General features: G+C 38.0%; 6 protein-coding genes across 8 annotated transcripts in view; 3 read left to right on the top strand and 3 right to left on the bottom strand.

Annotated features, from left to right (window-relative positions):
- The window catches only part of LOC134661596 (large ribosomal subunit protein uL18), a 226170-nt gene extending 208860 nt beyond the window's left edge, over positions 1-17310 (top strand). Inside the window, exons 1-7 of one of the 3 annotated variants that reach the window (XM_063517733.1) lie at positions 14243-14373; positions 14856-14969; positions 15077-15226; positions 15556-15713; positions 15904-16062; positions 16581-16698; positions 17079-17310. In XM_063517733.1, coding sequence (XP_063373803.1) covers positions 14371-14373; positions 14856-14969; positions 15077-15226; positions 15556-15713; positions 15904-16062; positions 16581-16698; positions 17079-17270 — 894 coding nt within the window. In that variant the 5' untranslated portion in view covers positions 14243-14370 and the 3' untranslated portion in view covers positions 17271-17310. Of the gene's footprint in view, positions 1-14242; positions 14374-14583; positions 14609-14855; positions 14970-15076; positions 15227-15555; positions 15714-15903; positions 16063-16580; positions 16699-17078 lie in introns of those variants that run through there. The other 2 variants (XM_063517734.1, XM_063517735.1) reach the window with 2 other exon arrangements.
- On the bottom strand, positions 146-1120 carry LOC134661938 (NADH dehydrogenase [ubiquinone] 1 beta subcomplex subunit 8, mitochondrial). Its single transcript, XM_063518191.1, has 3 exons — positions 946-1120; positions 656-873; positions 146-434 (listed from the first exon to the last, which is right to left on the bottom strand). Exons 1-3 carry the CDS (start codon positions 1034-1036, stop codon positions 225-227), a joined length of 519 nt encoding a protein of 172 aa, XP_063374261.1. The 5' UTR covers positions 1037-1120; the 3' UTR covers positions 146-224.
- On the top strand, positions 1608-5366 carry LOC134661750 (protein-associating with the carboxyl-terminal domain of ezrin). The gene is made up of 7 exons (XM_063517932.1): positions 1608-1949; positions 2162-2347; positions 2607-2746; positions 2931-3040; positions 3419-3748; positions 4104-4291; positions 4372-5366. Exons 1-7 carry the CDS (start codon positions 1737-1739, stop codon positions 5149-5151), a joined length of 1947 nt encoding a protein of 648 aa, XP_063374002.1. The 5' UTR covers positions 1608-1736; the 3' UTR covers positions 5152-5366.
- On the bottom strand, positions 12147-13894 carry LOC134661038 (1-acyl-sn-glycerol-3-phosphate acyltransferase alpha-like). Its single transcript, XM_063516938.1, has 5 exons — positions 13674-13894; positions 13450-13583; positions 13039-13220; positions 12631-12796; positions 12147-12495 (listed from the first exon to the last, which is right to left on the bottom strand). The coding sequence occupies exons 1-5, from the start codon at positions 13862-13864 to the stop codon at positions 12341-12343; spliced, it is 828 nt and encodes a 275-aa protein (XP_063373008.1). The 5' UTR covers positions 13865-13894; the 3' UTR covers positions 12147-12340.
- A 1903-nt stretch (positions 17311-19213) lies between the features above and the next one.
- LOC134661862 (zinc finger protein 37 homolog) lies at positions 19214-21154 on the top strand. The gene is made up of 2 exons (XM_063518075.1): positions 19214-20285; positions 20904-21154. Exons 1-2 carry the CDS (start codon positions 19228-19230, stop codon positions 21139-21141), a joined length of 1296 nt encoding a protein of 431 aa, XP_063374145.1. The 5' UTR covers positions 19214-19227; the 3' UTR covers positions 21142-21154.
- A 1168-nt stretch (positions 21155-22322) lies between these two features.
- Positions 22323-22933, bottom strand: part of LOC134661592 (ATP-dependent helicase brm) — a 33971-nt gene continuing 33360 nt past the window's right edge. The window contains exon 28 of the mRNA XM_063517725.1: positions 22323-22582. Coding sequence (XP_063373795.1) covers positions 22419-22582 — 164 coding nt within the window. The 3' untranslated portion in view covers positions 22323-22418. The remainder of the gene's footprint in view (positions 22583-22933) is intronic.

Below are 22933 nucleotides of genomic sequence, written 5' to 3'. Positions count from 1 at the left end.
TCTATTGTTGCATCTGTGGATGGGTCCCAGCAGGAGTTCTACATGACATTAAAGCTCTCCAAAGGGCCTCTATGTGTTGGATTTATATCCCCACACAAGCCAATAAAAAGACCGGCATTTACAGGTCCGTGAAAATCAAAAACAATTTTCAGAAAAAAAATCATTTAATCAAGCTAACTCTCCAATTCAATTTCTAAACAATTAACCACAGCTGAAAAAAATTATTAGTTACTGAAGGTATAGTGTGGCCCATCTTTAGGGTACTGTTTGATGGTCACAGGCCTTCCCATCTTCATGTCTTCAAGGTAGAAGTACAGGGCAAAGCACCCTCCAACAACTCCAAAGAACCACATAGCCTGGTACCATACAGGAAAGCGGGGTCTCATACTTATGTCATAGCGGTCTTCCCCAAAAATTTCAGCACGGGCATGCAACTACAAGAGAAAAATACATTACTTGGGTATTTCAAGAGTGCTATCATGTCATTTGACAAACACTACTGACATATTTCTATATATATCAACCAATTCACTGATACCCTCTATTTTAGAAAAATCTGAGTGACGTGCCTGAGACATCATAGGCAGTCTGTAAAGTGAGGGTGATCAATGTCTGTGAGACATGCAATACATATTGCTGCTGGTGAATTTCTTACGGGTTCGTTGAAATTCCTCTTCAGCTCTGGTTGATCGTATGGATAGAAAGGGTCTTTGGAGTCAGCGCCGATATCAGGCATCTTTGGGTAGTCGCCATAACCCATTTCCTCGGGGTACGGTTGATATTCCTCTATGCTCAATCCATACTTCTTGGCTGCCGCCTCGCGCTGTTCCAATGTTACCGGGTATGGGCCAGGTTTGTACTGATAATTCCAATCTACGAATAAAAGAAGTGACGTAACAACCATAACAAGTACAATTTATCGACATCACTTAAAAACGGACTTACGATTCCGTGCAGCATTGCAAAATATTGCAGCCGACTTACGTACTGCATTTGGATTAGTTAGAATTGCCTTTTTCAGTAAAGCTGAAGCCATTTTTACAGGCCCAACCTCCAAACCTGAAATATTTCCTCCTCGATCCGAACCTTCCAATTTCTATTTGACAGCGGATAGAACAGATAATTGAAAAGGCAAAGAGTAGTAATTCTAGGTCAGGAGTGCCAATATGAGAAACTTAACGCGTCAGACGGCCGAATACCATCAACTGCAACGAACGCACTTGTGTGGACGCAGACGCCAATTTGATTCCCGATCAAATCAGCAGGCGCGGACACAAAAATGCCAATTTTCGAAGTTAGTATCTATGGAATGCAAATTGGTGATTAAATTGAGTACGTGTGGACGCTAGATGAGATTGGCGCCAATTATTTTCCTGATCAAATCAGTCGATTTGCCCAGCCCGTCTGGAACAGCTTTACACTCGCGTCTCATATATATATTATACTACTCTTTGGGCTTGGCTCTCGACTCGGCTCCGGCTCGCGCGAGAATGTAAACGGCTAAAAGTGATTTTCAAGGTCGCGGTCCGGTGCGGCCGTCTGTAGACACTATTACGTCGGTCGTTGACGACCAAACGAAACGCACCAACTGACACGACTCACACGACACAGAGTGACAGAACAAACAACAAGGTTAAAATATTTAGATTATCCCGAAACTTTAGAATACTGTGCCTAGACAAGTTAATTTCAATTGCTAAATGTGTGAAGAATTATAGGCTTAACAAAACACCCGCATGATGGGCAATGAGGGTTCACAACTAAGTGGTTTGGAAATTGAAGAGAAGGCGGCCGAGATTACAGACTTTTGGGCCCATTATAGAGCGACAATAAACGATAGTTGTAGTTATTTTAGCTTAAAAAGTGATGGTTCCGTGTCTGTTTTTAAAGGGGAAGTGGTATCGGGGCCACTATGGACAGTGTCAACACCTCTGGAAAAATTCTCTAATGTATGTACTTTTTCCTGTTTCTTATCATATTCTCATTAAAATATATCGATATATTTGTCTAGCATTAAATGTTATCTCTTAACATGGTTGGTATATTGGTTCTTAAGAACATTACATATCTCTGGGACTTAACTAACAAACTAAACCAAACAATATTTACAGATGGTACAAAGCCACTACATTAACAATAATCTGTTAACCCTTGTTTTCAGAACTTGTTGAAGTACAGACACCCATGTATCTTGCGCTATGTGTCAGCATGGCAGCAAAGATCAACTATTTACCTAGCCACAGAGTATGTGCAACCACTGACACAGGTGCTTGGCACCCTGACTCCACTGCAGATATGCATTGGCTTGAATAACATACTGAGAGCATTAGTATTTCTACATCAACTGGTCTGGTTATTTTTATATAATTATTTTAGTTGAGGCCCTTACAAGCTTTTTTTATTAACTTTTCTTGTGTGTAATAAATGTTTAAGGCAAACATATTTTCTCATAGTAAGAGTCCTATGAGCATTGTTAGGTTACAGTAGTATTAGTACCATAGGTTGAAATGACAGATTTAGGTTTTAGGTGCCAACATCACTAGCAAATGTGGTTAGTAGGGATCAGAGTTGGGTTTTTTAATTTTGATAATTTGACTTGTTACCAGGCTGGAATGTCACACAACAATGTTAGTATGCAAGCCATATACGTCACTGGAGATGGACAGTGGAAACTTGGCGGCTTGCAGTATCTCTGCTCGTTCCAAGGGCTTACAGCTGCTTATTTGAAGCATGCTCGGATACACAGGTTGGTGGTAATATAAGATGTTGTTATATTTCTATAACATGTATTAGTATTTTCCTGTAATGTTTCAGCTGGTCTTAAAGCGTTAGTTCTGCATATTGATATACTTGAAATGTAAACCTATAATGTATATGCTTTTGATAATATTTGTAATCCGTCAGTAAAACATGTCAATTGTTGTCTATAGATATGACAAGGCTGTAGACCCTAACGAGGATTCTCAAGAGATCACGAAGAATGTGGACCAGTATGGTTTTGCTGCCCTCGTAGATGATGTGTTTGCTGGACATGAAGATGGTAAATTCGACCTTTTTCAATAAGGCCAGTCTAGTAAATTATGAAGTCTGACAGCCCCCATACAATGTTGTGAGAATTGTGAATGTTGTAGATGAAAATCTGAAAACTAGGTGGGGCCATATACTTTTGAGTTTTTGTATATGACAGCGGCCAGGAATGTCGGATTTTACGTTTAGTAATCATAAAAGCAGAAGAGGTGACAGATTTTATATATAAAGTTAAAATGGAAAAAAACGTAAAAAGCCAGTGCGTAACTCGGTTGTTATATGGAGGTTGTTAGTCTTGAATATTTACACAGACTAAAGCCTCAGTTACAATACTTACTTATCAATCTAAACAATTGTTTTTAGAACTGAACTATAAATCTTTTGTTTTCAGATCAAGTACCCCATTTAAAAGAATTTAAACAATACTGCAGAAATAGTCTTCAACATAGTAACCCCGAGATGCGACCTAGTCTCTCGGAGGTCCTTCAGCACAGCTTCTTTAATCACGAATTTATTTCTATTTACAAATTCCTTAATTTCCTACCCCTGAAAAGTGAAGAAGAAAGAAGCGAATTTTTTTCTACCATTTTAGAGACACTTAAATGCTATCACGAAGAAACTGTTGCAAAACAATTGGGCGGTCTGTTACTTTCAAGGTTAACTATGTTAGACCAAACGGCAAGAAAGGATGTAATCCCATTCATCTTAAAACCAAAGCACGGTAACTAATCACATATATCGTATGCCATCGTATTTTCTCGGAATCGTTCGTATTTGTCATGCTATTTCAGTGAACCTCAGTACTTTTTGTACTGAGACTGACTGAAATAGCATAACACGTTCGTGCGTTTCCGTGAAAATACGATGGTAAAGGATTATGCACTATACTCACCGCAATACCATTTGGCGAGTGTGGTCGTAATACCTTTGTTAAGGCCAACTAAGAGTGAAAGAGATTGTATTATGACCTCAGTCGCCAGTTGGTATTGCGCCCACCATAACTACATCTGTACTTACTTTATTAGTGTTATAACCCACCAAAAACAATCATTAAAATATATCCTCATTTTTTCCAGAGCGGTCACAAAATTGTGAATACCCTGGATTTTTCAGTATTAGCGTGTTTAAAGAACACGTTAAACCAAGACTTATGCAGTTGTTTGGAGTTAGAGACAGCCAAATAAGGACGTTGCTGCTAACACACTTTTCCAAATATGTTCATGTATTTTCACATGAAGAACTCTCCCAACACATACTTCCAGAGGTAAATGACTTTGATTGTTTCAGTAAAAATTATATAGGTATCTGTTGAAATATATATATAAATGTTCATCATTGTTCCAGTTACTGCTCGGAATCAAAGACACAGATGACAACTTGGTAGCTTCTACTCTTATATGCTTGAGTGAACTAGTACCCATATTGGGAGCTAGCACAGTTATAGGTGGCACGAGGTCCAAATACTTTACCGACGGGCGCCCCAACTCTAAGAGCAGCCCCCATGTGCCGCCGCTCGGCCGGACTCCTGATAACACTTTTGCACAAAGGAAGTCTCTCAAAGACTTATCATGTTCCGAAGAAATATTCAAACATAATCACGAGAAGGCTGAGGTTTATGACACTGAGAATATCTCACACTTGATTGAAAGGCCTTCACCGGTTGGTGGCGAGTCAGTAGAAATAGAAACTGTTAGAATAAATTCAAATGTAGCAGATGCAAGTGAAGACGATTGGAGTGACTGGGACAACACTAACAACCCAAAAAACGCTGCATTTAATCATCCAGATATCAAGGAGTTTGAGGATATCCCTCTAGCCGTCAGTAGCGAAGTCGCAATGCAAAAACCATTGGTTAAATCTTCACTTTTACAAAAAGCTGCAATACAAGCAAAGAAAAACATAATTGATATTTCAGAGTTGGACATAAAGAATCAGAAATTTGAAAATATAAAGAAACCTGCAGACGAGTTTGATTTCTTTGCGGACATGACCCCGGTGATAGAAAAACCAAGTATGAGTGCAGTCGCGGCCGACAGTCTCTTGTCGTCCAGCAGTAAGCTGGACTTTGTCCCGGACGAGGGCGCCGACGGGAGCGAAGGCTGGGGGGACAACTGGAATGACTAGATCACTGCTGGTTACGATTCAAACACAAACATTTGGTTGAGTATTTATTGAATATGAGACAAATTGGTACAAGCTATATCAAACATGATGAACTGTTCATTTGCTTCCTAGATGAAATGTACATATGTATTATAGAATATTAAGGTGGAAACACAAGAGGTACTATGGATAGACATATGATTGTAATTCATTAAATAATTTATTATTGTTCCTTTTATATATTTTTAAGCCCTTGCTACACGGTCGCCGACAAGCCTTCAGACCGCGTGGCCTTGGTCCGTCCCGTGTAGACAGTTGTTTCCAACAAAATTTGACCAAAACTGACCAAGGACAGACCAAGGTCAGACGGTTAGAAGGCTTGTCGGCGACCGTGTAGCAAGGGCTTTATTTATTTATAAACAATTCGTGATAGTAAACAGTGGCATGTAAGTTATTATCTATTTATCAGTGATCGTGGGACACTTGCTCATAAAATTTGAATAACGAATCATGTTTAACGTTAAGTCTTACACTATTGCATTTAAAAGATTAATCGAGAGTGTATCGTTACGGAAAAAATAATTTCGAAATCTATATGTCGGCGGCCGATCGTAATATCAGGCATATCGTGAAACGTGAAAATCTTTGACCCGTTTCCTGAGTCGACGGAGCCCCGGGGCAGTTTGCCCTTCGGGCATCTAAAGCAACCTAACGAACCTATCCTACCTATATATTGGTTTAATGTCACTATCGTCAAAACATTACGATCTGCCTGATCTTACGATCGGTCGCCGACATATACAAGCTTTATATACACGTATATGTATAAGACTCAAATTCTGTTTCACCTACTCAGCAGAAAATTATGAATTGTCCCATAGGTATAATAAAATGTCAATGCACTCAGGTACTAAATATTGTGGGAAGACGAGTAACAAATGTACTGTCCTATACCTATATGCAAAAGCAGCACTCAATCTGTTTAGGTGTGAAACTGAAACATTATTCTTAGTAATGTTCTTGACAAACTTGAATGCACAATATTCCTATAGGTACAAAGTATAAAATGTAGCATGTAGTGTAGGTACCACTATAAGTACAGTGTAGGTACCTATATGTTGATTTTATGTCTCATAATATACGAGTATATTAAACGATTGGGCTTACATTACGTGCGATAGGTAAGTACCTACCTACTGATAAAACAATAAGTGCAGTATTGGCTCGTATACTCAGGGGAATGTACCTATGTTAATAAGTATCCCACTTATTTTTGGGGTATCTTCGGAAACGGGTTTCTGAAATCGCAAATATCTAAGAGCGATAGTTACAAAAACGCCTTCAAGCGTATAGTACAAAGTGCTTCTAGTTTAGTGATAGTTCCGAAGTTACCCTAATGCACCATAGTTTGAAAATTGTAGTTAAGTACAATCACGTGTAAGTATCAATTTTCTAATAATCAGACATTCCTTTGCTGACGCTGACCGCGCTAAAAAGCCGCGTGTGTCAAAAGTGAAAAATAGCCCAAGGGTCAGTGTATAGTGTCATATTATTTGTAATATACACTTTATAAATTATTGCTACTTATATTGCTATTTTTATTTTTTACAAATAATCTATTTTTATATAATAATATATTTATTTTACCTTAACCAATCATCCACTTTGCGAAAGTACATAATTAAGTATCTACTTAATAGACATAGAGATATCTTTCCGTCAAGTTCGTTTTGAACTTCAAAATATTAAGTACCTACAGTGACGTCACCTGCACTAATATGTTACACAACGAAGCCCGCAAAAATATCTGACACGATCTTATTTGTAGAGCCATACGACAGTCACATATTTTTGCGGCCTCCGAAGAGTAACATGTTAGGTATTGCAGGTGACTACCATCGTCCATACTCTCGGTACTAAACACTATATTTTGACGCAAGTCCCAAAAAATAACTAAAATGAATATCTACTTATGCTATTGGTTATTAGGCACCGTATGCATTTGGACTGTTGCTTTGCTACCTTAAAAAGTAATGTTAAGTCGCGTTCACGTTATGGCTTATGTTTACGAACTGATCATTATTAGCATTGCCCGTGCCTTTTCCCGCCAGAAGAAATCAATAAACTTAAGTCCTAGCCTATGTCCAATCCTAAAGATAAAAATGAAAATGCATATTGTGCCTACATAAGTTTTGAAAAACTCATTGGTGACTATAATTTGACCCCGGGACCTCCGGATTGAAAACGGGACGTCAGACTCAGAGCGGTTTCGCACTACGTTCGATCCGAATCCGTGAAAATATGATCCGAAGTAGCCGTAGAACTATTTCTATGGTAATTTACGCACTAGATCCGTCTGATTTCTTTCCGAAATCGGATGACGGAGTGCGTAAATTACCATAGAATTAGTTCTACGGCTACTTCGGACCATATTTTCACGGATTCGGATCGGGCGTAGTGCGAAACCGCGCTCACTCGGCCACCGCAATGTTTAATACATATAAGTAAAAGTTAACTTATCGCGATTTATCTGATTCTTTTTCGTCTTCGGTGGTGATGGTGACGTAGTCCTTTCGGCCGGACACCAATCCTTTCATAAAAGAGCAGTTGCTGGTCACTATGTCGACCAAACTGTGTAATAACGTTTAAAAAAATGATACTTATACGAAAAACTGTAAACTAGGTAGAATAATAAATACTGGAAGCATACAGGTTTCGGCTGGCGTGACTAATAAAGTGGAAGAGCCTTAAAGACAATTGGATTTAGGTAACCTGATTAGGTACCTGATCTATTTATATGAAAACCTGGCACTACTTAATTAGCACGGCTGTAGGCTAGTCTAAACTCTTACCACGCTAACTTTGCACAAACTTGGCACTAAGAATGCGTACATATCCCTATAAGCATTACGTAGCACTTGGCAAGAAATCTTAGCGTGGCCCGACTCTAGCACATGCTTCGCCGCGCGCGATTTCGCGAGACCTGCCAGACTTGCAGGGGGCCTAGCCATCAAGACAATCGTACATCGACAAACGCCAAAAGAAAAGAAAAATTGTATCATAACAGATTCTACGAAAAGTTGTGACCACCAATTTGTCAGTCAGTAAGAACCAGGAAAATATACTCATCCTTTTCATTTGGGTGCTAGTACTAGTGTAAGATAGATGATTCTCTCTGTTTGAAATGAGACAGTCCTTTGACAAACTATAATTATGTTTCGATTGTAGTTTTCTATCAATGATAGTCATCTTGGCTAGGCCCCCAGGTATCTGTGGCATCCGGTCATAGGTATAGGTATGTCCCTCACATTCGTATTCTTTCGAAAGCATACTCATAGCGAAATAGTACAGAGAGCTACCACATGATATTTAATAGAAATTTGGATATCTATCACTATTCTCCCTATATTCGAGCGGTAGAGGCAAATAGACAAACGAAGTGGAAGAAGAGAAATATCCAGTGTCAAGGTAACTTATTTCAATACTTAACCTCTAGCCACCCAGACGTCAAAGCTTGCCAATGAAAACTCAACTTTGACTTGTCAAAAATAAGATCCAAATTAGAATGGAACAGGAGACCTTTTTATAGGTCTCAGGGCGGCTGGAGGCTACTATTTAAATTATAATTACACAAATATTTACACTGTTCTCATTTCAAATGAATAGAATACATTATTATTACCAGCAGCTAATTTTTTGTTTGGGATCATGTTGTACGATTTGCTTTTAACTTGTCTTAACAAATTACAATTAAGTACAATTTATTAGAATATTTTGTACTTATTTGACTTTATCCCCATAATTTCATTCTGATTTAATAAAACAAACCGTTGAATTACATTGATTCAATATAATTGCCACTAATTTTGAAACACCATGTATTTTTAGATTAACATCTGTTTTATCAAAATATTTTCGGTTGAATACATCAAACTAGTTTCTATGTTTCTGTCCAAAGTTAAAACGGCCGTTTTTGTTTTGAGTTCATACTCGACTAGTTCGTACACATCAGGAAAAACTTATAAAGATCAATAATAATCAAAAATAGCCTATAAGGTAGTCTTTAACTGTTAGGTAATATGAAACAGTTGTGTGATAATGATAATACTTGATCAGTTTCTAGCCACACATTTCTAATCTATAAACTTAAGTAGGTATAGGTAGTATATGCTCTTATTATTAGACTTAAAAATAAAACTAACAAACGCAGTGATCAATATGGATTGGTGACGGCAACTTACATGTTTCACATAATACTGCAATGGTCGAGAGAATAACATAAATACATTGAAAAACTAACACGCACTTAAGGTATAGACCCTGGCTAACGAAAGTGGAGCCCACTGCATGATATATAAATACCATTTAAATAAATCTTTGATAAGGTTCAATTATTTTTTATAAATTTATTTTTTCTAGACATTAGACATACAATTTATCAACAGTTAACATGACTATAAAACAATGAAGACAGTCAACCTCAACACAAAGTAGCGTTTGACGCGAACTTCGTCGTTTTTGCAGATGGCGCCACTTACAGAAATAATATATCTCACCGTATTTTTTTCCTCTACGCAGATTACCAGTTTTTATTGTTTAATTTAAACGTTTACAAATACATTCGTTAACCAGTTTCTAGACCATTTAACATAACATAGTACATAAATTCAGGGACTGGTCACCTCTCTTGAGGTGCAGGACTTTTAATATCAAAGTGCCCTGTTCTTTAGGGTTACGTTTATTATTGACTGACACGCTCTCTCACAACCTCACGAGCCAAGACGAGATCTTGGCCGAAACACAGCCGATGGCAGCCATATGATATGACACACATGGCTTAGCCGAACTAACATTTAACTAGGTACTCATAATATCGTATCAGTACATTCTGAAGTGCTTCTTATATTCAATAGCCATGCAGAAACTTGGTTTGTTTCTGTAATTTTGTGTTTTATTATTAAATTGATTAGATCCTACATTAGATGACGTATTTACCAGATACTCGCGTAGTACTAGATTTTAATTTGCGTATCTAATCGAAATTAGACGTTTTCGACTAACGAATATAGGTACCACAATGTCAATGGAAATAGCGTCTTTCACTTTTCCTTTTTAAATTCACTTTATCCTAATAAAGTGAATTTAATTCTTACCTTAATGCACACATGTAGCTGGCATTGCCACTGTACAGTAGCATAGAGAAATAAGTAAGACAAGAGTGCTAGCTCCATACATCAGTTCAGACTATTAATTTCAGTGTCTACATCTAGCATCGAGTAGCGGAACTATCAGTACTGCTACATCTATTGTCAAGTAGCAGTACTGATAGTTCCGCTACTCGATGCTAGATGCTAATAGTCTTTTTGGTACTAAAACTGGTGGAGTGAGCACTCTTTTTTCTCTATGACAGTAGGAATGTACAGTGTAGATACACACGCATTGACTGTGATCATCGCTGCTAAGAGCCACTTAGGCGTCAAATTGACTTTACCATAGAGAAATATAGTAAGACAAGAGTGCTCACTCCATACATCAGTTCAGACTATTAATTTCAGTGTTGTAGATGTAGCATCGAGTAGCGGGACTATCAGTACTGCTATTTGACAATAGATGTAGCACCGACCGGAAAGTCTTATGCTGTTGAGATAAGACTTTCCGGTCGGTGCTACATCTATTGTCAAGTAGCAGTACTGATAGTTCCGCTACTCGATGCTAGATGCTAATAGTCTTTTTGGTATTAAAACTGATGTATGGAGTGAGGTCTGCCAATGATTAGGTAGTTGAGTTTTTTGCTGTTAGTGACACCATGATTTCTTTGGAAACCTATATCTTAGAATGGTTTTAGAGTGACAACCCAACAGCTTGTCATACTTATTACCTATTATATTATACTTATTTACTCTTTGCTTATTACTCTGATCCTAATCATGCCTAGTAGCCCTCCAGCGTTCAAAACTAAGAAACTATGGAAATAGCGAGATATAAGTTTCCCAAGCTCGTATCGCGCGTATAAATTACAGTGCACAATGTTTAAATCTAGGAGTTACTTTGTAAAGCACGAGCTTGTGATAGTCATAGCTCGATATGTGCTATTGCACATATAAAGCATCGGTCCGCTTAGAATATTGAGTAAATGATCTTAAAGGCTAATATTATTTGAATAGTTCACAGTCATAAATACGTAGGTATAGATATGTCATTACACAAATGCGAGTGATTTAAACGATATTAGTCGTTAACGTCACAATAATATGTGTTATTCTGCGCCTTGGTGAAGTGACTTAGCTATATATAACGCTACCGTTGGAACTCGCCTTTGAGGCTTTGTCTAACGGCAACATCCTACCAACGCTACTCCCGCTTAATTAATAAGCTTTGTCCACCATTCCTCAGAGGAACAAATGGCACCAATAAAGTCCCACTTGTTACCTACCACTGGTAAGGTTTCATTCTCAGTTGTTACTTCGCTTATAATGCGTGGTACTGGTATAATCGAAGTTTTGTCTATCTCCTTCTTAACTCTCAAATGCGCAAGAGCAGCAGAGAGGCAAACAAACTTCGATTTTCGAGCTTCGCTAGGCTTATGCGAGATCAATAGACAATATACTGTATGTTTTAAAAATAACTAAACAACTAATAACAGACAAATAGTGCCAATTTAAACCAACGAATATTAATAACATAATACATAAACAAATAGGTCAAAAATCTTTGGTATGTAATAGGCCCCTGTTGTAAACGTAATAATACTACTTAAATAAAACTTAATTACAAAAATTCATCAAATGAAAACGATAATAGGTACATTGATTGGCCCTATGAAGTACCGTCATAGTCACCTCTTTGGGTAGGGAAGTCGCAAGTCGCAACTGCTTAAAATAAGACTAATATATTGAGCTATTATACAATAGTTTACAGTTTACCCTCTGTGTCACGCCGCCTTCGCCTTTTGAATAGAGTCGAGTAAACTTAGAGTTCTCACTCCATACATGAGTTTTCTTACTTAATAATAATAAATTGAATGGGGGGTATGGTAAAACGTATAATTAATAACATTAAAACTCTCTTAAAACTTAATACTTATTAAGCTCAAATCTTATTACAAATAAGTCGCAAAGGTCGGTTAAAACTTATTATAAAAGGGTTTTTATCTGAGTGAGTACTCTAAGCCTACTTATTTTTCTATTCATTTTGTAAGAGCTCTTTTAAATTATATGGCGATTTTCTTCTGCATGACGAGGTCTTTAGAGCTCTCGTTAAATACCTCAATCATCTTCTGGCGCGCCATCTCTGAGAGCACCTCTATGTCGTCGCGGGTCATCCCCTTAGTTGGTATAGGCGGCAAAGTTGTGATCACTACCTTCCCTGAAATTAATTTAGATAATCTTTACATGATTGTACCTAGAGTCACAGGACCCTGCTGCTGCCATACAATCGAAACTATGCTCTAATTGAAGACAACATGTTTAAATTATGTATATGAAACTTGGCATGACCCACCTGGTTCAAAAGTTTTGGTATCACTGTCCAGAAAGTAGTACTGGCTGAATACAACAGGCATGATGGGTATTTGAGCATCAATGGCGAGGTAGAACGCTCCTTTTTTGAAAGGCTGGATGCTACCTTTGTTGAACCTTGCACCTTCTGGGAATACCCAGAGTTTAGTCTATGAAAATAAATATATTGCTTAGCATAATGTTTATTTATATACATATCAATAAATAAATTATATTAGACCAGTTCGTATTCAGAATAACCGCAACTGACTTTCTTACAAAAGCAACTTGCAGTGCAGTGCTTTTGTCCTGTACCAGCTAGTAAGGCTATGGAGTCCTACACGAAACCAGTACAATAGTGAAAAAATTACATAGGTAAAAGGTTAATGGAGGCAATAGGCCTTGTTGTCACCTTTTCTTGAATAACACGCTCAGTAGCTTCCCTCATGAGCTGACGAGCTCTGTCAGTCTTCAGGCGGTCAATAAACACCAGTCCCGATAGCCAGGCACCAAACCCAAATGCTCCGGTAAACATCAGTGGTCTCTTGGCGACCACTGTGCAGCGCTTCATCCGGGGCCACATCTCGAACATTCCTAAATAAGTAAAGGGAGATGATTAATGTACTTCCAAATTTAACTATGATTCTTACATTAAAATTAATAAGTAATTAATAAGTGATTAGATTTAGTATTAGATTATTTATTTACGTAGCTTTGTTTTATTTATTACTTATTTACACATCAACCTGCCATAAAATAAATAAAATTCGTAATTGTTAGACGAATGTTAATTTATAATAAAAATATTTATTTTTGCACTGACCTAGAATGTCCAGAGAGCTCTGATGATTGGAAATGACTATGTAGCACTGCTCGCTGTCCCAGTGCTCCAGACCTCTCAACTCCCATTCTATTCCCACTATATAAGAAGCATAACGGCAAAACCTGGAAGCAACACTGTGCACCACCACATATAAGAATATATTTACATTTCTAACACTTAATTATAGATTGACATTCAGAATAAAAAAATAATCGATATCTTACACTAAGTTAGTTACGTCGCGGGGATATAGTAGCACTACGGGTAATAAAACGGTGCAGATCACTAGCACATATACATAATATAAGAAAAACTTCAGGTAATATCGAAAAACATCACTTTTTTCGTAAAGGAAGGGCAAGGTAAATATAAAACCCGCCAAAAATAATTCAGGATACGAATAGGAGGAAGCCATAACGAAGAGTGACAGTTAGAAAAAAATGTTACAAGAGCAAAAAAATACGATGTTGCCTTTTGCCTCGAACCGTAGCAAGGTTGTAGTCTGGTACGCCCGTCTATATATGATCAAACGAGCTTCGCAAGCGAAGTTCGATCAATATTATATGACTCGCTTCATTGGAAGAATTATTAAAGTCTTCTAAATTGTTTCAGCCCTAGAGATTTTAGTTTAGTCTTCGGATAGACACTCGGCCACATACATTCCACAACTCTTCTCTTTCTGCACTTTTTGCTCTACTTGCTTGCTCTAATAATTTCACCTTCGATTCGACTAATAGTCAGTCGCCTTAAATGCTCACTTGTTTATGGTTTTTAAATTTGGTCAAGCCAAGGTGTCATGTCGTTAAGCTGGCAACTTTTCATAGAATTGTCAGTGGTGGTAGACGTGTTTAAAAAAGCTTTCTTTTCCGGTGGTGTTCTTGAAGTGAATACCACTGTCGCGGACTTTTAGTTAAATAAAAAATGGTGAGTGATTATAGTTAAAATATTGCTGAAAGCGCGAGTAACTAAGTGTGTTACTGTGTAATTCTGTGATAATTTATATTATATACCTGTGATCATTGAAATATAACCAGATTTAGTTGTCCGCCTTCCATCATACATATTGTGATATCGCGATTCCCGTTCATTGTATTTAGTTGAAAATACCACGCTATAGTACTTAGTTTTATTTCTGTGTACTTGTGATTCTTGAATAATGGTGCGTTTTTATTGCTTAAACAATACATTCGTTAGATTATAACCTAAATGATGAAACACCGACACATGCGCGTCATCTGAGGCCACGGAAGATGCAGGATTGACCTGTAGTGAGATGTTCTATCAAGCTGCAGTAATGTTTTGTTCTCGACCGTAGCACATAGTGATTATAAAGTGTCTCTGATAATTTAACGTCTGCAGATGATAACCTTGTTTCGCAAACGAATTCTAACCTCTAGTGTTTCTAGGGTTTCGTGAAAGTGGTGAAGAATAAGCAGTACTTCAAGAGATTCCAAGTTAAGTTCAAGAGGCGTCGTGAGGGTAAAACCGACTACTATGCCCGCAAGCGTCTCGTCGTTCAGGTAATTCACTAATACCTTGCTTTGCAAACATTGTATAGCGATCGATTGACCCTGCCTGTGTTGCGAGTTGTTTATTATGAATTTTCACGTGTATCCTGTTATTTTAGGACAAGAACAAGTACAACACCCCCAAGTACCGCCTGATCGTGCGTCTCTCCAACAAGGATGTGACCTGCCAGGTCGCTTACTCCCGCATCGAGGGAGACCACATTGTATGCGCCGCATACTCCCACGAACTGCCGCGTTATGGCGTCAAGGTCTGTTATTAATTGTTTATTGTGACTTCCAAATCTGCTTTGTATATAAATGTCTAGTCTAATATTCCCTGCGCGTAGTTTTCTAACCCAACTCTTGTAGCACGTGTTATTATATCACGCTGGCGCATTACCTGTCGTGTTTATTAAGAAGCTCTGCGTAAAATTTATGTATGCCTATTAGTAAATGATGATTCAGAACGGGCGGTCTGAAGAGACGTACAAACTCACAACACCCTGTTGTTATATGTTCATTACTGATCAATATTACTACTTAACAATCTTCAGTACCTGTTGTTTTTTGCTATTGCTGACATAACATTGTTGTTTAGGTCGGTCTTACAAACTATGCCGCCTCCTACTGCACTGGTCTGTTGCTGGCTCGACGACTGCTGCAGAGGCTAGGCCTCGACTCCCTGTATGTGGGTGCCACACAAGTCACTGGTGACGAGTTCCATGTACCAGAGTCTAGTGGACCCAGCGCTTTCAGGTGAGGTTCTATACCCAGTAAAATTAGTTATTACATCTATATTTATGAAGTGATGACAATAATACGGGCGGACAGAGAGCAATGTACAAATGCTAACAAATCATGTTGAATGTATTTACTGACTACAAGAGGCCTTATAATAAATAAAGATGTGCATTATACCTGGTACTAATTGATTTATTCTCTTTAGATGTTACCTGGATGTGGGTCTGGCTCGCACCACCACTGGCGCAAGAGTGTTTGGAGCCATGAAGGGTGCCGTTGACGGTGGCCTGAATGTACCTCACTCTGTCAAAAGATTCCCTGGTTATGATGCAGAGGCAAAGAAATTCAATGCCGATGTTCATAGGTAAGCCCAACAATACACAGTTGCCCCAAACTTATAACATCAAGTATAGTTTTGGCTCTATTCATCCACCGAATAATACCTTTGTTGATTATTTGGACAGCCCTATTAGAGCAACATAAACTAGCAAGGTTTTTGGTTGTCGAAATGTTAATACTTAACCTTTAAACCGATTTTGCTAACATATTTCTTTCTCAAAAGATTGTTATGGCAGGTTACTGCTTAAATCTAATCAGCGCCTTACAACAAAAAATAAGTAGCAAATATAGGAGGGTAGATCCTCCCATATCATCTACCCATCATCATCATCATTTATCTATGCTATATAGGTAGTAGGTTAAGACCAAGCTAAGTTGGCAGCGAGTTGGATAGCACAGACTGCCCAACTCTTTTTAAATGTCTTAATTTCATAGAAATTGACATTTAAAATAGCAGTTTCACAGTCTGGGCTATCAAAATTGCTAACTCTTATCTTGTGAAACAAATATATAAGACTAAATAATGTATTAATCATTGTCCAGGTCACACATCTTTGGTCTACATGTTGCCGACTACATGCGCAACTTGGAGCAGGATGACGATGATGCATTCAAGAGACAGTTCAGCAAATACATTAAGAATGGTGTAAATGCTGATGCGGTAAGTTTAACTAACTTGTGCAGCACTGTTTTATAATTTATGTTATGTTGTACTTTTATTTTGATCACAATAGATCAGCGATGGTCGCAGTGATACATAGGCTTTGGAGCCTTATATAGCCCCCTATGTTGTACTTTTATTTTTGAATATTTGGACCTGAATTATAGTAATCTATTACAAACGTCTAACCAAATTACTGTTTTACAATAAAATTGTGAACAGTGTCGAAGTTAGACAAAATTACTTGCAATATCAAATAACTTTTTGATTGTTTTCATTCAAAGAGTCTCGTTTATTGCTACAGCTTAGCACAACCTAAATGCAAGCCAATACAATTAGTAGTTTGTTATCATGCATTTATTCTTATCCTTTTTGTGCAGATTGAGACCATCTACCAGAAAGCACATGAATCCATCCGCGCTGACCCATCACACAAAAAGAAGGAGGGCAAGGACCCGGCCAAGCAGAAACGCTGGAACAAACGCAAGCTCACCGTGGCAGAGAGGAAGAACAGAATCAAGCAGAAGAAGGATTCCTTCATCAAGCGTCTGCAGAACCAGGCGGAAGCTTAGTGGCATGTAAAAGTATATCAATAAATGCCATTGGAGTCGATTTTATTCGTTTTATTCCACCCTATCTATTGTACTATTTAGGCTAGAGGTAATTGGGTGGCTGGTTGAGACAGCACCGAGTGTGCGGAATTTTGCATGCTCAAGCTCGATTGAATTGCAATTGAAGCGGATATTTTGTACTTGGAGAAAAGTTCCCAAACCAGAGCTAGTTTTTCGCTACGCTCAAGATTCTATATTAGGATTCATTGCTTGCTCTCTTTTCTTGCAACTGATAGATAATACCGTGCCTATGCACAAGACTACATTTTAGAATAGAATATAAAAATAAGATTATCAAGACATCGCTTCACACACCTTTATTAAATTCAGCGCAGGGCAATTGCAGGGACGCAGCTAGGCTAGGTTATGTCTCGCAATATATTTTGTTTCTTTCATTAGAATAAAAAACGATAGTCATGCCACTTTTTGGGGGAAAAATATAGATTTATTTATTTCACAATATATGATTAAAGTACAAATTACATTAATCTCAATTTATAAGAATCTATATTGTGATCGTCAGAAATACATTTAAAAAATAGCAAGATCTAATATCAGATATGGGAGACCGAGCTTCACCGTTTAAGTGCCCCATTAATAAATGTATCCATTTGTTTCATTCAAACGCGCGTTGTAAAAGATATGTCGTAGTCAGATCGTATAATCCGCCGTATTACATTACGGCTAGCCGTTTTACAAAACAGGGGCGTTTTGAAATGCGGCGGTTCGACGATTAGCCGGATTGTCATTGCGATACGTTCTTCAATAAGGCGGCCTACGTTTAGCCGCATCGTATCTACTATTTAGATTGTAGAGTGACCAGTTCTTTCGGTCGCCTACGTAACCGGAGTTTGACAATGTTTGCAATTTAATTTATATTTACCATGGTCCCACCGCACTACATGTGTTTCTTTTCCAAAACATTTCCTTCACAACTTAAATAGACGGAGCCCCGCAAGCGGGGCTACTATTTCTGGGAGGTTTGCCCTTCGGGCATCTGAAGCTACCTAATGAACCTAACCTACTTACCTACCTACGCTTTTTTCCCCAAAGTGTAATGTTTTCACGGACGTCTCACTACAAAATCAATAGCTACCTATTAGTAGGTTAGGTTCGTTAGGTAGCTTCAGATGCCCGAAGGGCAAACCGCTCAGAAATTAAGTTGCGAAACTGGTTGCGAAGGAAATGTTTGTTGAAAAGAAACAGTCCGACGAACTCTAGATTTGATGGACACCCCAGCGTTTTTCATAGTTTGTTTTGTTGTTGTTATGTCAGGCAGCGCCACGAGTGTTAAAAATGGGAACTAAAAATTGTCAAAGCGGCGGCGGCGGCTAATGACTCGCTGTATTACATTACGGCTAGCCGTGTTGAAGAACGTATGGCGCCGAATACATTCCGGCGGATTTTCATTCAGCCGCATTCAATATGGCTAATCGTCGAACCGCCCCATTTCAAAACGCCCGTTTTGTAAAACGGCTAGCCGTAATGTAATACGGCGGATTATACGATCCGACTGCGACAGATGTCATAAAGCCATGATACGTGACCATCGTGAAGGATGTACGGCAGAAGATTATCCAAAAAGAAAAATACAACTCTTGAATAATATGAGCAAAAATACTCTTCAAGTCTGTCATAATTCCAATGATGGCAACACTTACTTTACTCTTTGATGGCAACGATCGTTGCAATATGGTTGCAATGCAATGTCGTATCTATTGATAGAAAATTAAGAGCTTATTTGCATTGCAATTTATAAAATTAATGTTTGTTTATTTCTTTGTAAAACGATCAACGATCTCTTCAAATCTTGTTAATTTAATAATTTAAACAGCTATTTCTTATATTTAGCTATTCTACTGGGCCACCATTTACTTACAATTGAATATGTAGGTATAGTTCAAGTTCAAATTTAACCATGTACTCTTCAAGTATTTGCGGCATATGTTTAAACAAAACAAAAGACCACGCTTTAAATATATTTGATGATAACCAAGAATCCAAAGAAGTTCTTAGTAGGATATATACATGTTTCCAAATAAAACTAAGTTCTGAAAAGGGCCTGCCAAATGTGATGTGCAAGAAATGTATAGATGAATTAAATATAGCCTATAATTTTAGATTGAAGTGCTTAACATTTGAAAAGAAATATGACAATTACCTTAAAGAAATTAAGGAAGAGACGAAACATGGTGGTAATGTTAATAACATAAAGGAAGTTGATAAATCTGAAGATGCCCCACTAGGCATAATTGAGGCTAATTACGATATTTATGATCATGATATCACATTAGATGATACAATTAAGTCGGAAACTGATGGAGTACATAGTCAAACATTTAATGTCATTTCTCTTTCTGATACTCGAACCAAATTTCAATGCAGTATATGTAATAAAGTGTTGAGATCAAAGGTATCTCTAGCCAAACATAATGTATGTATGCATCAGAAGCGTAAGCATGCAGGCAGAGTGACTGGCAGTGGAGCTTCAAGACGTTACCACTGCACTAAATGCCCATACCACACCCCCCACAGCCAAACATTAGTGAATCATATGCACAGGCATGATGGGGTGAGACCATACCAATGTGAATGTGGGAAAAGCTTTACACAGTCCTCTAGTCTTGCAGCACACCGCAAAATACACAGTCTTACTACATTCTACACCTGTTCCACATGTGGCAAGCAGTTTAAACATGCCTTTTCACTAAAAAAACACTTGCTAGTCCATGAAAAAGGAAATTTCAACTGCGAAATTTGTCACAAAACTCTTAAAACAAAGAAAAGCCTGCAGGATCACATGCACCGACATGACAACATTCGCAACTACAACTGTGAGGACTGCGGAGATACTTTTGTTACTTCTTCCGAGCTGCAGAGCCATCGGTTAAAACATAGTTTGGAGAAGAATGTTGAATGTCACTTGTGTGGATACAGAACTAACACAAAAAAGAGTTTGATAGTCCATCTGAAGAGGTAAGATCAATAAACATCTGTGAATGTTGAATATGAATTTGAAGAATATTTTTATTTAGAAATGAATAGTAAGGTAAACATACTGATTCTTGACACGGTCCCAGTACATACCATCCTGAAACTTAAGTCATTGTCAATAGAGGTGACAGCAGGGTGTCATCTATTGGGCATTAGCATGTCGAGTACTAGTACGTTTACCTTAGTAGGGTCATGTAGGGTCTATAAAATATTTATTTGCATATTATACTTGAGACCCAGATGAACATGTTTTGTTTTTGAATTTGGATATCTTATACCTTTAAAGGAGCAATTCTTGCATATTTATATATATATATATATTTCCGGGATCACGGAAATGGCTTTAACAATATCGATGAAATTTGGTATATGGGGGTTTTCGGGGGCAAAAAATCGATCTAGCTAGGTCTTATCTCTGGGAAACCGCTAATTTTTGAGATTTTATATGTTTTCCGAGCCAAGCTATTTTAGGTCTCCCAGATATTTTATTAGTAAAATTGAAAAATAACCCTTACATGTTAGTCAATTTTCAACTGATAAATAGATTACATAATAATATTTTATTAATCCAAAATCACAAGTTTATTATTTTGATTTCAGGCACGCCGGCAACAAATCATTCAAGTGTGGCTGCTGCGACTTATCATTCTACACGGGCGGGGACCTCCGCCGCCACCGGCGCGTCCACTCGCGCGAGAAGCCGTACCCGTGCCCAGCGTGCGCGGCGCGCTTTACGCACAGTTCGTCGCTTAATAAGCACGTCCTTAACTTGCACCACGTACAATACCGGTGGGCTGACTTCCATCCGAGGGACGCCAGAAAGATATTGGCTAAATAAATTTATGCATTAACAATATTTTCTTTTTTTTTTGGTGTGGTCGCGCGAGTCGGATTTTACCTAGATTGACATCCGCGTACGTGCGCCCTCCGTGCACCCGCGCTAGCTAGCGGACGCCCTAAGGTTTACCTAGTGGGATAGGCCGCAGATAAACCAAACGGATATAGCACGGCATTCACTGCCAGCAACCCGCCAGGCGGGTGCACTATCCGTAGTCGCTTTTCGCTACATACGGTTTTTCATGTGATCGGCTACGATCGTAGCGCGTAGCAAGCGCTGGCACTGAATGTGTTAAGACTCTGACCACGCTAACTTTGCACAAGTACATATCCCTATAAGCTCCAAACGTAACGCTTGGCATCAAATCATAGCGTGGTCCGGCTCTAAAGGCTTGCATTGCGTAGTACCTGATAAAGTTAAAAAAAAACATTACGTTTACTCCAGCGAAAATGAAACCGTCTCTTCTACAACACTTCTGTGAAATGAAGGGATTTTAAATAAAACAGTGTATTGACAGAAATTGATTTAATTATGCCAAAGCACGCATATAACTAGTCAAGTTCATTCTACATTAAATCTTCCCTTAATAAAATCCCTACTATTAAATTCCTAATGAATAAAATACTCTTAAAAAGATACATAGTCAATATGAAAATGTCATAGCGCATTAAAGAAAGCATGGTGCTATATTTAATTCCATTTTATAATATCATTATTACGAATTTTAACCATATTAACCGCTAAAAAATCTAAATCAGCTATACTTAGTCATTAAATATTCATTATGTTTACTAAAATTTCCTGAGATTTGTCCTTATTTATAGCATTTCATATTATTTAACTTTTACCATACATGATTCAGTCATTTGCCAATAAAAAATTCATGAAATATTTTATATAGTGAATAATTTCATAACAATGTCTGTTTGTAAAATGGTTATACATTTCAGTTAAAATAGTCTGTTAAGTAGTCCTGTCACTAAAAGTGAACTAAATGACAAGTAAAATCAAACAACAACTCGCGACTTCGAAATAATATTACAAATCGATACCAGCATTACAAAATACTGGCATGCAAATAATAGATGGCAGTACCATGAATGGTACTATTCCGTCGCCACGAATTGGTGTTTGACTTGGTACGTCTATTTTAGTTCAAGGGTCTGTAGTCCAGCAGCTAAATGAGTAAAATTGTCGTGTGACGATGTCGCGGCGTCGCGCAGTATCTACGGTGCAGGTCACGAGTCTGACGAGTCTGGCGAGGCCGCCGAGTCCCGCTAGTCCACCTCGAAATCCTCGTCGTCGGAGATGTACTTGCGCGGCTTGCGCTTGCGGCCCGGCGTGCCCTTGCTCTTGCCTTTCAACTTGATCTTCATTTTGACGGAGCGGCTCGACTCCTCGTCCGAGTCCTCCTCCTCTTCTGCCGCTGCACCCGACGGAGCTGTTAAACAAACATTAACGTTAGATTTTACGTCATTCAGACTGACAGATGGGGATTTAAAGCGACGATGCGCGAGTTTTTCTGCGACAGAAACTTTTAGGGATGCGAGGAATTAATCCAACAATAGGGATGATGGCACATGTTGAATTTTATAACAAAATCTAGTAAAATAGATAGCAAACGAGCAATTTATCACAATAATGTGGATATTAAAATAAAATATTGAAAAATTACAAAATTACAGGACCTGAAAGTATCAAAATTTAAGTTTTTTTTTAACTTCCAAAAACGATAAAAGTAAGGGTACCATTCGATTCCTTACATTTCATCCAAAAAAATATTGTATAGCAA

Source organism: Cydia amplana, chromosome Z (assembly GCF_948474715.1).
Source record: "Cydia amplana chromosome Z, ilCydAmpl1.1, whole genome shotgun sequence".
Taxonomy (NCBI): Eukaryota; Metazoa; Arthropoda; class Insecta; order Lepidoptera; family Tortricidae; genus Cydia; species Cydia amplana.
This window is presented reverse-complemented; position numbering and strand designations above follow the sequence as displayed.

Excerpts from the sequence above, each read along its gene's own strand:
- LOC134661938 (XM_063518191.1), bottom strand. The coding sequence starts at position 1,036 with ATGGCTTCAGCTTTACTGAAAAAGGCAATTCTAACTAATCCAAATGCA. Across the intron at positions 874-945 it reads TTGCAATGCTGCACGGAATC|ATTGGAATTATCAGTACAAA; the intron begins GTAAGTCCGTTT and ends TTTTATTCGTAG. Across the intron at positions 435-655 it reads AGAGGAATTTCAACGAACCC|TTGCATGCCCGTGCTGAAAT; the intron begins GTAAGAAATTCA and ends TTTCTCTTGTAG.
- LOC134661750 (XM_063517932.1), top strand. The coding sequence starts at position 1,737 with ATGATGGGCAATGAGGGTTCACAACTAAGTGGTTTGGAAATTGAAGAG. Across the intron at positions 2,348-2,606 it reads TAGTATTTCTACATCAACTG|GCTGGAATGTCACACAACAA; the intron begins GTCTGGTTATTT and ends ACTTGTTACCAG. Across the intron at positions 3,749-4,103 it reads CATCTTAAAACCAAAGCACG|AGCGGTCACAAAATTGTGAA; the intron begins GTAACTAATCAC and ends CATTTTTTCCAG.
- LOC134661038 (XM_063516938.1), bottom strand. The coding sequence starts at position 13,864 with ATGGCTTCCTCCTATTCGTATCCTGAATTATTTTTGGCGGGTTTTATA. Across the intron at positions 13,584-13,673 it reads CGCGACGTAACTAACTTAGT|TGTTGCTTCCAGGTTTTGCC; the intron begins GTAAGATATCGA and ends GGTGGTGCACAG. Across the intron at positions 12,797-13,038 it reads AGCGTGTTATTCAAGAAAAG|ACTAAACTCTGGGTATTCCC; the intron begins GTGACAACAAGG and ends TTATTTTCATAG.
- LOC134661862 (XM_063518075.1), top strand. The coding sequence starts at position 19,228 with ATGTACTCTTCAAGTATTTGCGGCATATGTTTAAACAAAACAAAAGAC. Across the intron at positions 20,286-20,903 it reads TTGATAGTCCATCTGAAGAG|GCACGCCGGCAACAAATCAT; the intron begins GTAAGATCAATA and ends TTTTGATTTCAG.